Raw genomic sequence first — 13,450 nt, forward strand, 5'->3', positions numbered from 1 at the left:
AGATACAGAAAAATTCATTTTAAATATGTTCGCATGTGCGCCCCCCCCCCTCCCCAAACACGCACGCGCACACGCACTCACACACGAAAAGAAAAATGCATGCTAAACTAAGTAATGCTTAACATTATATTGAAGTACTGTGTCCCTCACTACTAATCCAATTGCATAAATATTAATGTCTCTTCTTTTCCCCCTCAACATGATGTTTAGAAGTTTTTCTTTGGTGCACTACCTGAGGACACTTCCTGTGCAGCATACAGGATAATCAGTTACCATGCTGACATCCCATTGACCCTGATACCGCAGCTCCATTTCTTTATTCACTTGGTGAAACCTTTCTCTCGGTTCCTCTCTCACAGCACTTACATTTTCTGCATTGAAAGTCCAGGCAGTGCAGCTTCAAGCTCACCAAGGCACCAAATACTTTGAAGTTATCCATTATTTTTCTTACTGTATTCTCATAATCGGGGTCTTTGTAGATGCTGAGGAACTTGTTGAAAACTTCTTTCAAGAAAATCAAAGCTGATCTTTCAATGCCTTTCATTTTATTTTCAAATATTTTGTTTTTTGTTATTTTCTGAATGTCAGAGCTGATGAAAACCCCTCCTTTTTGTCTTGCTTCAGATCTCCTCTGAAGTCATCTTGCAACAACTTTAATGTTTCATCATCTTTTGGTAGTGCTTTAATAAACTGTTTGATAATTTCACAATTTATTTAAAGTGGAGGCAGGAGTTTCTTAATTTTTTTTATATCTACCAAAGAACCAAACAGTATGTTTTCCCCCTATTGCTTTGGGTGTTATACTTGGCCTGACAGTCCAGTGACTGTCTACTTTTGCACAGCTGTCTCACAGAGGTAGCTGTATTGTAGACTATAAACTAAAACGAATTTTTCTAGTAGGTTACATTGCAAAATATCAAAGAACAATATTGGCATTATTATAATTGACTGAATGGCTAAATGTTGCATCCCTTCAATTTGTATAAACATTTAATGTAGTTGAACATTTTAAGAACTTAACTTTAAATCAGAATCAAAAAATACAGCAGAAAACCTTTTAAGTTTAAAAATAATTTCATTGCCAACCAGTGTAGTTTATCACTGAAAAAATTTTACTGTAGACCTTGCCAGTATGGAGGTAAGTAATCCTTGAAAGGCTTATTATTTAAAGATATGGGAGAGGAAATAGTATAGCAACTGTCACTAGCAGCAATTTTATACTTTGATCATTAAAATAAACTCTCAGAAAACAGGTGGGTATTTACAGTCAATTAGAAGTGTGTACAATAGTTATTTAAAATAATTATTACAGCAGATTAGTTTACCTACACTACTTCAAGCATAGTAAAGGTTTCAAAAGGGCATTGTATGAGCAGATGAAATAATGGGCTAATACTACTAGAAAGCAGTTATGCCTTATGATTATATCCCAACAGAATATGAAACAACAGTATCATCAAAATAACTTTAGTGTCAAAGCCAGTTATGCTTAAAAATTAATTATTACTGCAATTGGTGTTAACTTCATTTTTCCCCACTTCCTTCCTTGTAGACAGTTCTGATACTGATAATGAACAAGATTTTCATAGACAACTACTCACCTATATTATGCAGATTATTATTATTATTTAACCACAACAGGCACTGGCAGACATAAAAAACTCCATTATCTCCCCCCCCCCCAAAAAAAAAAAAAAATAATAATAATTCTTGAGTATCACAAAACACCATCACAGAAATAGTGCAGTTGTTCTCATGAGGCACAAACTGGATTGAATAGAAATAAATAAATGGCTGTGGTCTTTTATTGTATTAGTTAAAATTAAAATGTTTTCAAATTCATGCATTTGCACACCATGTTATGTTATATCTGTCTCCAACAAAGATGAGCTTCAAATTCATTATCTAATAGGTAAAATTACACCATCATTATCTGTGTGATTGATAATGAAAAATCTCTAATATCACCGTGACAAATACCACAAGGAAAAAAAAAAAAACCAACATAATAATGGCCAATTATTTTAGCTGGAGGTACTTACTATCAGATTTTCCACTACTAAATTCTGTGCTGTGTGTTTTTTCACCAAGCCCACTAAAAGAAAAATCACCCTGCAAAGAAAGACACATTCTATCAATTAACATTATTGTTGCAATTTAGGCGCTGCTCTCCTTTCACACAAAATTAACATAAATTACATAAAAAAATGCAACTGTTAACCCATAAAATGGTGAACTTTTTTCTACAGTCTTGCCAAAAGTTAACAGATGTTCTACTTCTACTGAATTCACTAATAAAAGCACACAAAATTATAGAAAAATAAACAATAAAAAATATGTGTGGGGTAGGTGAAGGGGGAAGGCCTGGGGGGATAAAGACGTATCCTAAGGCTAATGAGCTTAATCCAGATAATGAAATGACGAATGTGGGACTAGAAGACACACTAAATGAAGGAAAATCTGCAGGGTTTACCGAACTGGGAAAGAAAGAAGGGTGGGGGTGTCCACCATTTTATGATGAAAGTTACTTATTAGACACAGAATTAATCTACAACACAAATAAACAAAAATAATTATAACACATGGTACTCAAAAGGTCACATATAAGGAAAATTGTGTGTGGTCCATGTCCATGTATTATTGGGTGACCAAAATTTGATCACAATTTTAAGGGGTATGACCAACACCTAACCATGATGTGGAAGGAGGTTTAAGGGAGATTTAATTGAAATAAATTTCAACTGCACAACTACTTCATATTTACTTGGAATAGGTGATACCGAAAGGTTCATATATTTCAAGATGGACATTTCAGTACCTACATCTAACACATCACATGCAAGTTTTGTTGCTTTGTGCAATATGTGATTTCAACATTTAGTTTCACCAATTGCCTGTTGTCTTCTTGAAGCAGTTTAAACACAGAATTATGCTTCCTGTAGTTCACACTTGCATTATCTACACAGTATGCCATGAGGTTCTTTACGCCTAAATTATGAAAATTGTGTGAAGACTTGATCAGAGAGAGAACATCAATAGCTTTCTCATCAGCCTATGCAACAAGCCAACACGCCTGTTTCTTCTTATCTTTTCAGGATCAAAACACTTTACAACTAAAGAGAACATCTTTCTGTTTTTGTAGTTGGATGCATTGGTTGCAATAGAGAAAAACCTGCTTATTTTAGATGGATTTCCCAAAATTTCAATTGAGTTCTGAACACCTCTTGAAGCCAAAACCTTTTTCACAATTGCTTCTGCCTCAGTATGACCACATGTCATCATCTTAGCCAAATATGACCACATGTCATCATCTTAGCCAAATTAGAATCATGCAAAACTTCTTTGATAATTTATTTCCACAATTCATGTTTCAGTATGCTGATATTATGTTTGACAGTATCCAAAACTACTGCTAGCTCACTGGCAACGGTTTTTGTATCCTTACTGCCATTACCAAAGCATCTGTGTAAATCTGAGGACACCTTCACTTACTTTTCAATCTGATTATAAATTTTTACACATGAAAGTTGGTTGCAGTCAACATTATCCGTACAAGCGATGTTGAAGTCACACTTACATAGTCCACAGCAAGCTTCTGCAAGTCAGCTGAGAAGTATATAATGTAACAAGTGTGTTTAAACCTGAATGTCAATATAATCCGCTTTCGCAGGTCCTTGATACTTCTCCGCCTTACTCATACTGTAGCTGCTAATTAGTACAAGGTGAGTGCATCCGTTGGGTGTCTGTACTAAGCAAGAAATAAGTAAACATCCCCCTCTCACAACCCTCCAAGTGGCATAGGCTATGTTATTCTTTCTCTGCTCCTTGAATAGTCTTGGGCCAAACTGTATTATTTCTGTAGAAGCAGAACAGAAAAAAAGATTGAATGTTGACAATAGTATCAATTATGAAAGGAAAATATTGTGAGTTAATCAGTTAGTGATTTTAAACTATCGATAGTACTTCATGGGATTAATACTGATAACAGTGATCACTGATGAAAATACAGGAGAAAGAGGCAGTCAATAAGGGAGAGTTTTCAGCATAACCTGCTAAATCTAAAGTGCAAGGATCTTTCAGACAAATAATAGCAATTAACAACTGTTTACAAAGGTATTGGTCTACAAAGTTGTTACAATTCTAAGACATAAAATGATTGTTACCTAAGGTGTCTGACACGTTGGCAATTTAGGATCACAAATTTTGCTTCATAAGCAAGATGAGGAAATGACTGACTGATGAGGCAAAGAATGAGTTATTCAACCCACAAGCAACAAAAAGACTTTAACCTATGAGCAATAACAGCTTAAGTTATAATTATTCATTCTTGAAGAACTGATGCATTGGGAATATCAAGAATGAATAACTTAATGTGTACACAATTTAAATCCACTGAATAGTACAAGAATTTTAAGTTTTGAGTGACAGTTCTTTGAATTAAAGTTGTGGTTGGCTTCCAAATCCAAATGTCAAAACTTCTGTTATTTCCTTAATATTAGCCAACAGTGACCAACATTGTTGCAAGATCATATAACAAATGTGTACTGACTATTTTACAATTATCTGTATTTCCATACATTTAGTGAAATGCATCAGTTCTGAAAAATGGCTTTAAGTGAGTCTGTGGCTGAAGATATTTACGTATGTTTAATCGATCCAACAGAGTGGACAATGAGTAGTAGATGCAGCAGTATTTGCTTATGTCAAGATTAGCTCTTGTGTAAACATAAAAATTTCTTGAATGCCTGGAAAATTGGAATAAATTGAGTAAACAGAGAGTAGAATATGTCCAAGGAGGTAAGAGATGAAAGTCAAACTCAACACTAGTGAATATACCACTCAAAATATGACACAGACAGATAAATTAAAAACACACTCTGGATCACAATTTCTGTTATTACCATGCATCAGTTTTTATCTGCCTTAAAAATCTTCTTCAGGTCTAAAATGGAATAGGAAAAAATAAAACTACGAAATAAAAATCACAAAAGTCTAACATTACAGACAGTTCCACCAGAGGGAACATCAAAACATCAGAAACCCATCATACTGACGCCACAAGATGCATTTGTCATGTTACGAATGACACAAAACTGACAACGGATGTACTGAAATTTTTTTTTTTTATAATCATGTGACTTGTGGGCAGATCAATGGCTAGTACAATGATACAGTGTAATAACAATAACTTACAAAATTAAAAAATGTAAACTTAATACATTTCAATGTGTATGATAAGTTACAAAATAAAAGATTAAATACAAATGTAGGAAACGATTACAGTAAACTGTACACTGCACATTTTTCGTTCTTGTTTAAACATTTTGTAATAAATGTACAATATTTGATGGTATCCCTCATTCTACTAATGTGGTTATGTTTATCATGTTAGCTGGCCATAGAGCAAAGGTGTCTGGTGCACATTCAAGCCCGTGAGATGCATAAACATGCTAATGGATCATTTGTCACTCAACCCGGTATGGTAGATGGCCCTGCCACAATTTCCTCACACTATTATCATATGTTAATATAATGTCAACATGTAGTAATACTGTTTGCTGCAAGCTATTATTGTTTTTGTAACCAAATCCCTTTTTCCCATTTTTCTCTTACAGTAAGAGTCCTCAGTAGTTTTGTTTATTTGTATTTCAACAGATTGAGGACTCAAAAATGAAAATTATGTGTGTGTGTGTGTGTGTGTGTGTGTGTGTGTGTGTGTGTGTGTGTGTGTGTGTGTGTTCTGCACTGTCCTACAAACTATACGAAGAAGAACAAAAAACATTATGTACAATTTACATTTATGTTTTATCTTTTAGTTCGTAACACACCACAAATACCAAAATATACTTTTAACATGATTTTTTAATTTTTTTATTTTATAATGTAATAATCTTCTTTAAGCTGTATCAATGTACTGGCCAATGACTTATGCACATGTCATGTGACTGACCATAAAAAATTTTCCCCACTGCATCCTTTATATTCTTATGTTCGTTTTATGTCATTTGTACTATTGTTGACACACTGCACCTTGTGGCACCAGGTATGGGTTAAGTAGAATGTTAATGAGGTTTTGATGTTAGTTGGGTTATCTTTGATAGTACTGTTTGTATTAAACTTTTGTAATTCATATATTGTCACCTCTTTTTCCTTTTCCAGGTTAGATCATAAGATGATCTGCAAAGCAGATTGAAACCAGTATTCTATAATAAACAAAATTGTCATCCAGGTGGTGTTCCTTCATTTATTACAACAACTGACATAACACTTCCTGAGATATAGCATCGATTTTGAAATGGAAATATTTCGTATCTGCTAAAACAGGAAAATGGAACAGGGATGATACGTAAAAAAAGTTCAAAAATACTGTTGAATGCAAAAAAATTTCTAGTACTACTTCACTGGGATGCAGATGAGGAACAAAAAATGAAATAGTAAATACAAAGTTACTGAAAACAAAGAAAATTTGTAGACTTCCTAAGTCCCTTGCCCCCACAACTCTGCCTATTTGAAGTTCTCCTTACAACTCAAGAACTGGTTTGTGGGCATATATTTTCTCTCTCCAAGTTTACCTCTCTTCCTAATGCTTCTCCACTACTTACATCTCCTTAGTAAGTTAGTTGGTTGTGTGTTCCATTGATTAATCGCACAGTGTAGTAGCCGTTATGATGTGGAATGTGTCAAGTGCACAAGATATGCAAATATTTATTTATTCCTATTCAAGGATTCATCTACAGTATAGAAGGAGTTGTCAAGGAAATACACAATTTCAATTTATTTTTGATGCTATTACTGCTGCCTGTCAGACATTTTATTTCATCTGGTAATTTGTCAAAAATTTTTATAGCAGCATATTTTACTCCTTTCTGTGCCAAAGATAGGTAGAGTAAGGATAGTTTAAGTCTTTATTTTTTCTGGTATAATAATCATGAATGTTACTGTTGTTTTTAAACTGGCTCATGTTGTTGAGAACAAATTTCATTAGTGAGTAAATGTACTGTGAAGCTGTTGTAAGAATTCCCAATCTTTTAAAAAGATGCCTACAAGATGTGTGACTATGAACCCCACACGTTATTCTAACCAATTTCTTTTGAGCAGTGAATATTTTTTGTCTAAGTGTTGAGTTATCCCAAAATATTATTCCGTATGACATCAGAGAGTGAAAGTATGCAAAGTATGTTAGCTTACTAATTTCTATATCCTCAAAATTGGCAATTATTCAGTTTGCAAAAGTTGCTGAACCTAGTCGCTTTAGAAGATCCAAAATATGAATTTTCCAATTAAGATTCTCATCTATATGTACACAAAAAACTAAGTATGCTCTACCCTGTCTACTGACTTCTGTTGATGTGTTACATTTATTGAAGGAACTAATCATTTCCTGTGTATTCTATAACTCCTTCTCCCCATTTGGAGAAACTGGTTTTCAATACCTGCAAACATGTCTTATCATTATCCTTTTCCCCATCTGTATTCTGATGGACTCTTAGAAAATTTGAATGTTATATTTGAAACTGTATTTTTTTTTCTCGTTAAAAGCTTCCTACTGGTGCTTTTTTTGCAACCTGATACTTGGATGTACCACTTTTTTTAGTTTCATTATGAATTCATGCAACATAAGCTTTCTGACTAACAGAATCTGCCAACATTATTTCACTCATTACAAATACTCTCTACAGGAATCATACCTATAAGATTTGTCAGGAAGAACATAAAGCTGTCACAAGGACTGTCATCAGGTAAAGCATGTTCACAAAACACAGGGTTGATGTGCAAGCAGCTAACAAGTATTCTTTGCATGTGAAACCTAATGGAGAGATGAACACATCGACACAAACAAATGTTCTTCTAGAAGTCTCAGTTATGATGGGACTGGGCAACATTCCCACAAGTAATATTCTGTGTATGGATATTGACAATGACAGAACATCATATTAATGGTAATAAAAAAAAGAAACACCTACACACACAGGAAAGCTGATTTAGTAACAGCATAAACAATCTGGAATAGAAACCTGTGTCATTTTAGCCGAGCGTCCTAATATACTGTCATTATAACTGAGAATATGTGATGTAGTGTAAAAAGACATTCATTTGGCATGAATGTATTGGTTTACAGTCAACCATGATTATGATATATTATGTGACTTTTGACAGTGTTCCTCAGAATGTTTGATCCACACTATGTTTTTGTGTGTTCAATTTGTATTATGATGGATGGAATTATCAAACTAGCTGGACACCAGAAAACATCTATGGCACGTTATGATAACATAAACTTTCATACATCAAAAAAGCCACAGATGTTATGATCAAAAGTTGCAAATTATTCCGATGTCTTAAACAGGCCAACTATTACGTCGTCTCTGAACAAACTTACACAGCAAAAAGCAAGAGAATGAACTTACATTAACATAGGTAAACTACACATGCAAATTCATATTGTAGCTCTTTTCACCTGTTAAACTCACTCCTGAAATCTCTAGATTTACATGAGAAAGTCTGGAGAACCTTTAGTGAAATCAAACTACGATAATACTGAAATTTTCCACATAATGTACACAGACTGAGAATGAATTAATAATTATACACTGCTCCAGAGGCAAAATGTTTTAACTAGAGATACTGTACAAGGCTAAAAAGAAGCAGATCTCTTAAGATAACAGCTGTTTAACTTACTCCAATGTTGGACGCACTGCCACCTGTGCTGCTGAAGGTGTGAGACCGAGGTGCAAGACCGTAGCCAGGCTTCGGCACGTGGCGCAGGGCACTTACAACTACAACCACACAAACACTGGACACTTTCACAAATGCACCAACAAATATTCATTACTTTTGATGCCGACAAAGCTGCTACTGCTGCCGCTGTCACCAGTTCAGTGAGCAGGCTTTGGTATCAAAATGTGTATTTTTGTTGGAAATAATCTAATTAGAAATATCAATTTTCATTTTACGAAACTGTGAGCATATTTTCATCAACATGGAAAGAGTGGAGACTCTACACCTAAAACTTCAAAAATTTAAACTTTACGGGATCCATGCCTACAGAATGTTCATATGCTACATGCATATATTTCAATGAATAAATTCTGAGTGATTTTGGCTCAGAAAACTATATCTTCTAACACAAAATGTTTGTTCTGCTGCCTCTTTAGGCCTCCTCCCGCTCTGTATTAGGCTGCTGAAAGTATAGTTGCAGTCACGAATAATGGTGGTCAAGTTCAGGCTTGTCCTGGGCACCAGTTATTTAATGAATTTTTATCTCATTTGTTGTGAACTGCCATGGCTCATGCTGGTGGTAAGTGACAAATTCTACACAAGCAAGCAAGAGATGTAATTTGTGGGATACTCGTTTGCATCAAACACAAAGCACACGTATGCTCTATAGTAACTGTCCCTTGGAACTGGCAACAGTGCAATCCCTGACTTTATCCTGACTTGCACACTTTGGTTAGGGGCAGACTGATGTTTTATGCCTTTGCTCCCCCCACCCCCAATCTGCAACAGTGGCAGAGATAATTATGATGGCATTTTGAAAGCATAAAAATTTCAAAAGAGAAACTCGGTGTAGCTATACTGAAAGATATTTCAGTCTCTCTCTATCTCTCGTGGTGTGTGTGTGTGTGTGTGTGTGTGTGTGTGTGTGTGTGTGTGTGTGTTTTCAGTTGATGGAGGACTTTTACCAATAGCTGGACATTATCTGGCAATCCGTTTTTGAATGTGCATGTCTGCCACTCAGTGCTTTCAGTATGTGCTGAGTAGCAACCTATCCTAATTCATATTGTTATTGTTATTTCACACCAGATTTTTCACTGTTTGGCTTTGAAAATAGTCAAAGTCATTAGTATGGGCTGTTTTCTTCAGTAATAATGTAATGATGCATAACTGTTTACAATATCCACTTAATATTTCAGAGTGATGACCTCAGTAGCATCAACTTTAGGAATTTGCAATCTTTTTTTGAGTGACACAACGATGACTACTTGATTGTCTGTTTACCAAATGCAAATTTAAAATATTAGCTGTAAAAATCATAAATGACTACTTAAATTTGAGATTAGGTGTTCAAAAAATAAAATAAATTTATCACATTTATACTGTTCAACAACACATTGCAGCAACAGTGACAAAATACTGTTTCTGATGTACTTCTGAACCCATAAACTAATAATGAAATGGCAGTATTAGATATACTGCAAGTACAAATTGATAGAATAGTGAAAAGTAGTTGTCAATCAGTGAGTAAGACTCTTTCTATGTTTTATAGCAGGCAATGATTCAGTTGTTCTTCACTGCTATTATAATTTACTACTGAGGTAAACAAACCATAAGTAGATATTAGTGATACTTTCATTCATTATTATACAGAATTTACTAAAATGTTGAACGAAAGTTGGAAGTGAGAGAGGGGGTGGGGGGTGAGGCAGGGGGGAGAGGGGGGGAGGCAGTATGTGGAAAGAACTAAGCTGCTCAATGTAAGTCATTAGCTCTCTTCTATACAAAAACAGAGCCTGTTAAATCACATTTGTACTACCATCTCCAACTTCCTTTGCTAGGTAAACTACTGCCTGACATGACCAATAATGGTTTCGTCACCACAACTGCATACGATCAGGCTTCTTTGCTCATTTAAGTACATTTTATTCCACCTTTATTTAACAACAGTACTCTGCAATTGCTCTGTTTTTAGATCACTCTGTTCCACAACACATCAGAAGGGAGATAAACTGAATCCTGAGAACAGAGTAGATAATATGATAACCAGTTTATTAAAAGAAGTTGAAGCAGACAATTTTTCCAATGCATCAAGAATAGCAAGCATGAATTTCACAGCCCAACCTGTTTCACGATATATGCAACAGCAACTTGATAAATGGCAAGGAAAGAACTGTAGAAAGGAAAGATGATGAAGAATGGGAAGACACTGAAGAAGGTGTGAAGACTGCAATCGAAAAACTCAAAAACAACAAGGTTCCATGGGAAGACACCATAACAGGAGAATTAATCAAAGAGGGAGGGGAGAACTTGCACTTAGAAATACATGAACTGATCCAGCTTATATGGAACAAGGAGACATTGCCAGAAGAATAGAAAGTGACCATAATAAGCTCACTATGCAACAAGTATGGTTAAAACTATTAATATTTGAAAGAAGAGTAATGAGGAAGATAAAGGGACGAATCTTAGATAATGGAGAACGGAGGAGGAGGAGGAGGAGGAGGAGGAGGATGAGGAGGATTGAAATCAATTTTAGATCTCTTTTGGATACTACAGAGCTATTGCCTCCCACACTTTACATATACACCACAGTTCCATTTTTTCACTCTCTCCCATAAAATACTCCCACCTGCAGCCTGCAATGGGTATCACTGATGCTGTTGAAATTCTGCATTTATAGTAATGTCTGTCAGAGCCAGCAGTCTCCAAAAATTTACATTTATCTTCCATGTTCTTCAGAACAATAGCAGAACTGTAGTAGGTCTAATAAGTCATGTTGCAAAATTAAGAGCCAAATAAGGTCTTAACAGCACCAACATTTTAATCTACAGTTTTATCAATTTCTTCCTCTGGTAGCAATGAAAGTGTAAGAATTACATGATGGAAAGTCCAGGTGAAATACCAGCTACATTATGAAAAGGATAAATTGCTACTCACTGTAAAGATGACACACAGAATCACAGACAGGCAGAACGAGAAGACTCTTCCACACTGAGCTTTTGGCCACAGCCTTCCAAGCAGGCACACCTAACACACATCTGCTGGCTATCTCTGGCCACTCTGGCCAGACTGCAACTGTTGCATTGGAGGAACACAGCAATCTGTAGAGAGGCAGGGAAGGGTGAGGGATAGCTGGGACTAGAAGGTGGCAAGATAAGGCACCTGGATCAGCGTCAGGAGGCTGTGAGGGGTGGGTGAGAATGGAGAGGAGCAATGGTGGACTTCTGGTTGGTAATCATACTACTATAAAAAGCTGTGCAATTATTGCAACAGAGGTAGTATATGACATGGCTGCTTTCAGAGGTGGCATGCTCTCTGATGGGGTTGAATAAGACTGTGACAGGACCAGAATATGAAGTGCTCGGTGGGTGGATTGGGTAGGTCTTGCAACTGGGTCTTCCTCATGTGTATGATCCATGTGGCAAGAGGTTGGAATTGGGAGAGTTGTAAGACTGGACTAGGATGTTGTGGAAGTGGGTGGATGGAAGGACACCACTTTAGAAGCATTGGAAAGGGTCTTGGGTAGTGATGTCCCTTATTTCAGGGCACAATGACATATAATCAAAGCCCTGATGAGCGATCTGGTTCAGTTGTTCCAGTCCAGTGTCATATTGGGTGAAAAGGAGCACACCTTTGTAGCTGGTTCGTGAAGGTTGTTATAGGACTGAGGGTGTGTGGGGGTATGGCATGGGAAATCTGTTTGTGGACTACATCTGGGGGATACTGCCAGTCTCTGAAGGTGTTTGTGAGACCTACTGGATACTGGGCAAGGGAGTTCTTGTCATTGCAGATACACCATGTTACTGGGTAGCCAGCCTATAGGGAGGGACTTTCGGTTGTGGAAGGGATGGCAACTGTCAAGTTGTACATACTGTTGGTAGCTGGTGGGTTTAGTGTGGACAGAGCACACAAATGGAACCATCAAAGAGGAGGTGGTCAATGTCCAGGAAGATGGCATGCTGGGTTGATGAAGATACAATGAAGCAAATGGGAGAGAAGGTGTTGAAGTTGCGACAGAATGATAGGGTGTCTTGGCCCTGACTCTAGATCCATGAAGATATCTTCAATGAACCTGAATCAGACCAAGGATGTCAGTGTATAGGACAGTGGCATCAACAGTAACCATTAGTGACCCAGCAGGTGAAGGGATGGGGATTATGGAAAATCTGTGCAGGTAGTGCTTTGTATTTTTGATATGGGAGGTTAGACTTTGGTTAATTGGTTGGAGGTGTTGGTCAATGAGAGTCAAAATTCAGTGGAGACACAATAACCAGCTACAATGGGACATCCAGGATTGTTGGGTTTGTGGATTTTGGGGAGCATGCAGGAGATGGCTATGCAGGGTATCATTAGGGCGGGGAGGGAATTGGATTCAGAGGAGAGTTTCTGGGAAGGGACTGGAGGTTATGATGGACTTCTGGGATGGGTTCATTCTGGCATAGTTTATAGGTGAAGCAGTCAGACAATTGGCAGAGGCTTTCTGACAAGCAGTCACTGCAATTCATAACAACAATGGTGGAACCTTTGTCTGCACAGGTACAGTCATTAGGTGAAGTTCTGTTTTGATCTGGATATGAGTGTGCTTTCTTCTGATGAAATGTTGGTGTTCTTAGGAAGAAAACTCAGTAAGGAGTCAGTAGCAATGAATAAAAATGCATGCCAGACCGGGACTCGAACCCAGGGTGCCATGCTTACTAGGTAGTTGTGTTAACCACTGCATGACCTGACACAC

The 13,450-nt window shown here is 36.6% G+C and overlaps 1 protein-coding gene across 7 annotated transcripts in view; it reads right to left on the bottom strand.

Annotated features, from left to right (window-relative positions):
* LOC124605610 (actin-binding LIM protein 2) overlaps positions 1–13,450 on the bottom strand; it is a 345,173-nt gene that overhangs the window by 25,101 nt on the left and 306,622 nt on the right. For 5 of the 7 annotated variants that reach the window (XM_047137411.1, XM_047137408.1, XM_047137412.1 and 2 more), the window contains one exon: positions 2,043–2,112. In XM_047137411.1, the coding sequence (XP_046993367.1) occupies positions 2,043–2,112 (70 nt within the window). Of the gene's footprint in view, positions 1–2,042; positions 2,113–8,679; positions 8,778–13,450 lie in introns of all 7 variants that reach the window. The other 2 variants (XM_047137409.1, XM_047137414.1) reach the window with 1 other exon arrangement.

Source organism: Schistocerca americana, chromosome 3 (assembly GCF_021461395.2).
Source record: "Schistocerca americana isolate TAMUIC-IGC-003095 chromosome 3, iqSchAmer2.1, whole genome shotgun sequence".
Taxonomy (NCBI): domain Eukaryota; kingdom Metazoa; phylum Arthropoda; class Insecta; order Orthoptera; family Acrididae; genus Schistocerca; species Schistocerca americana.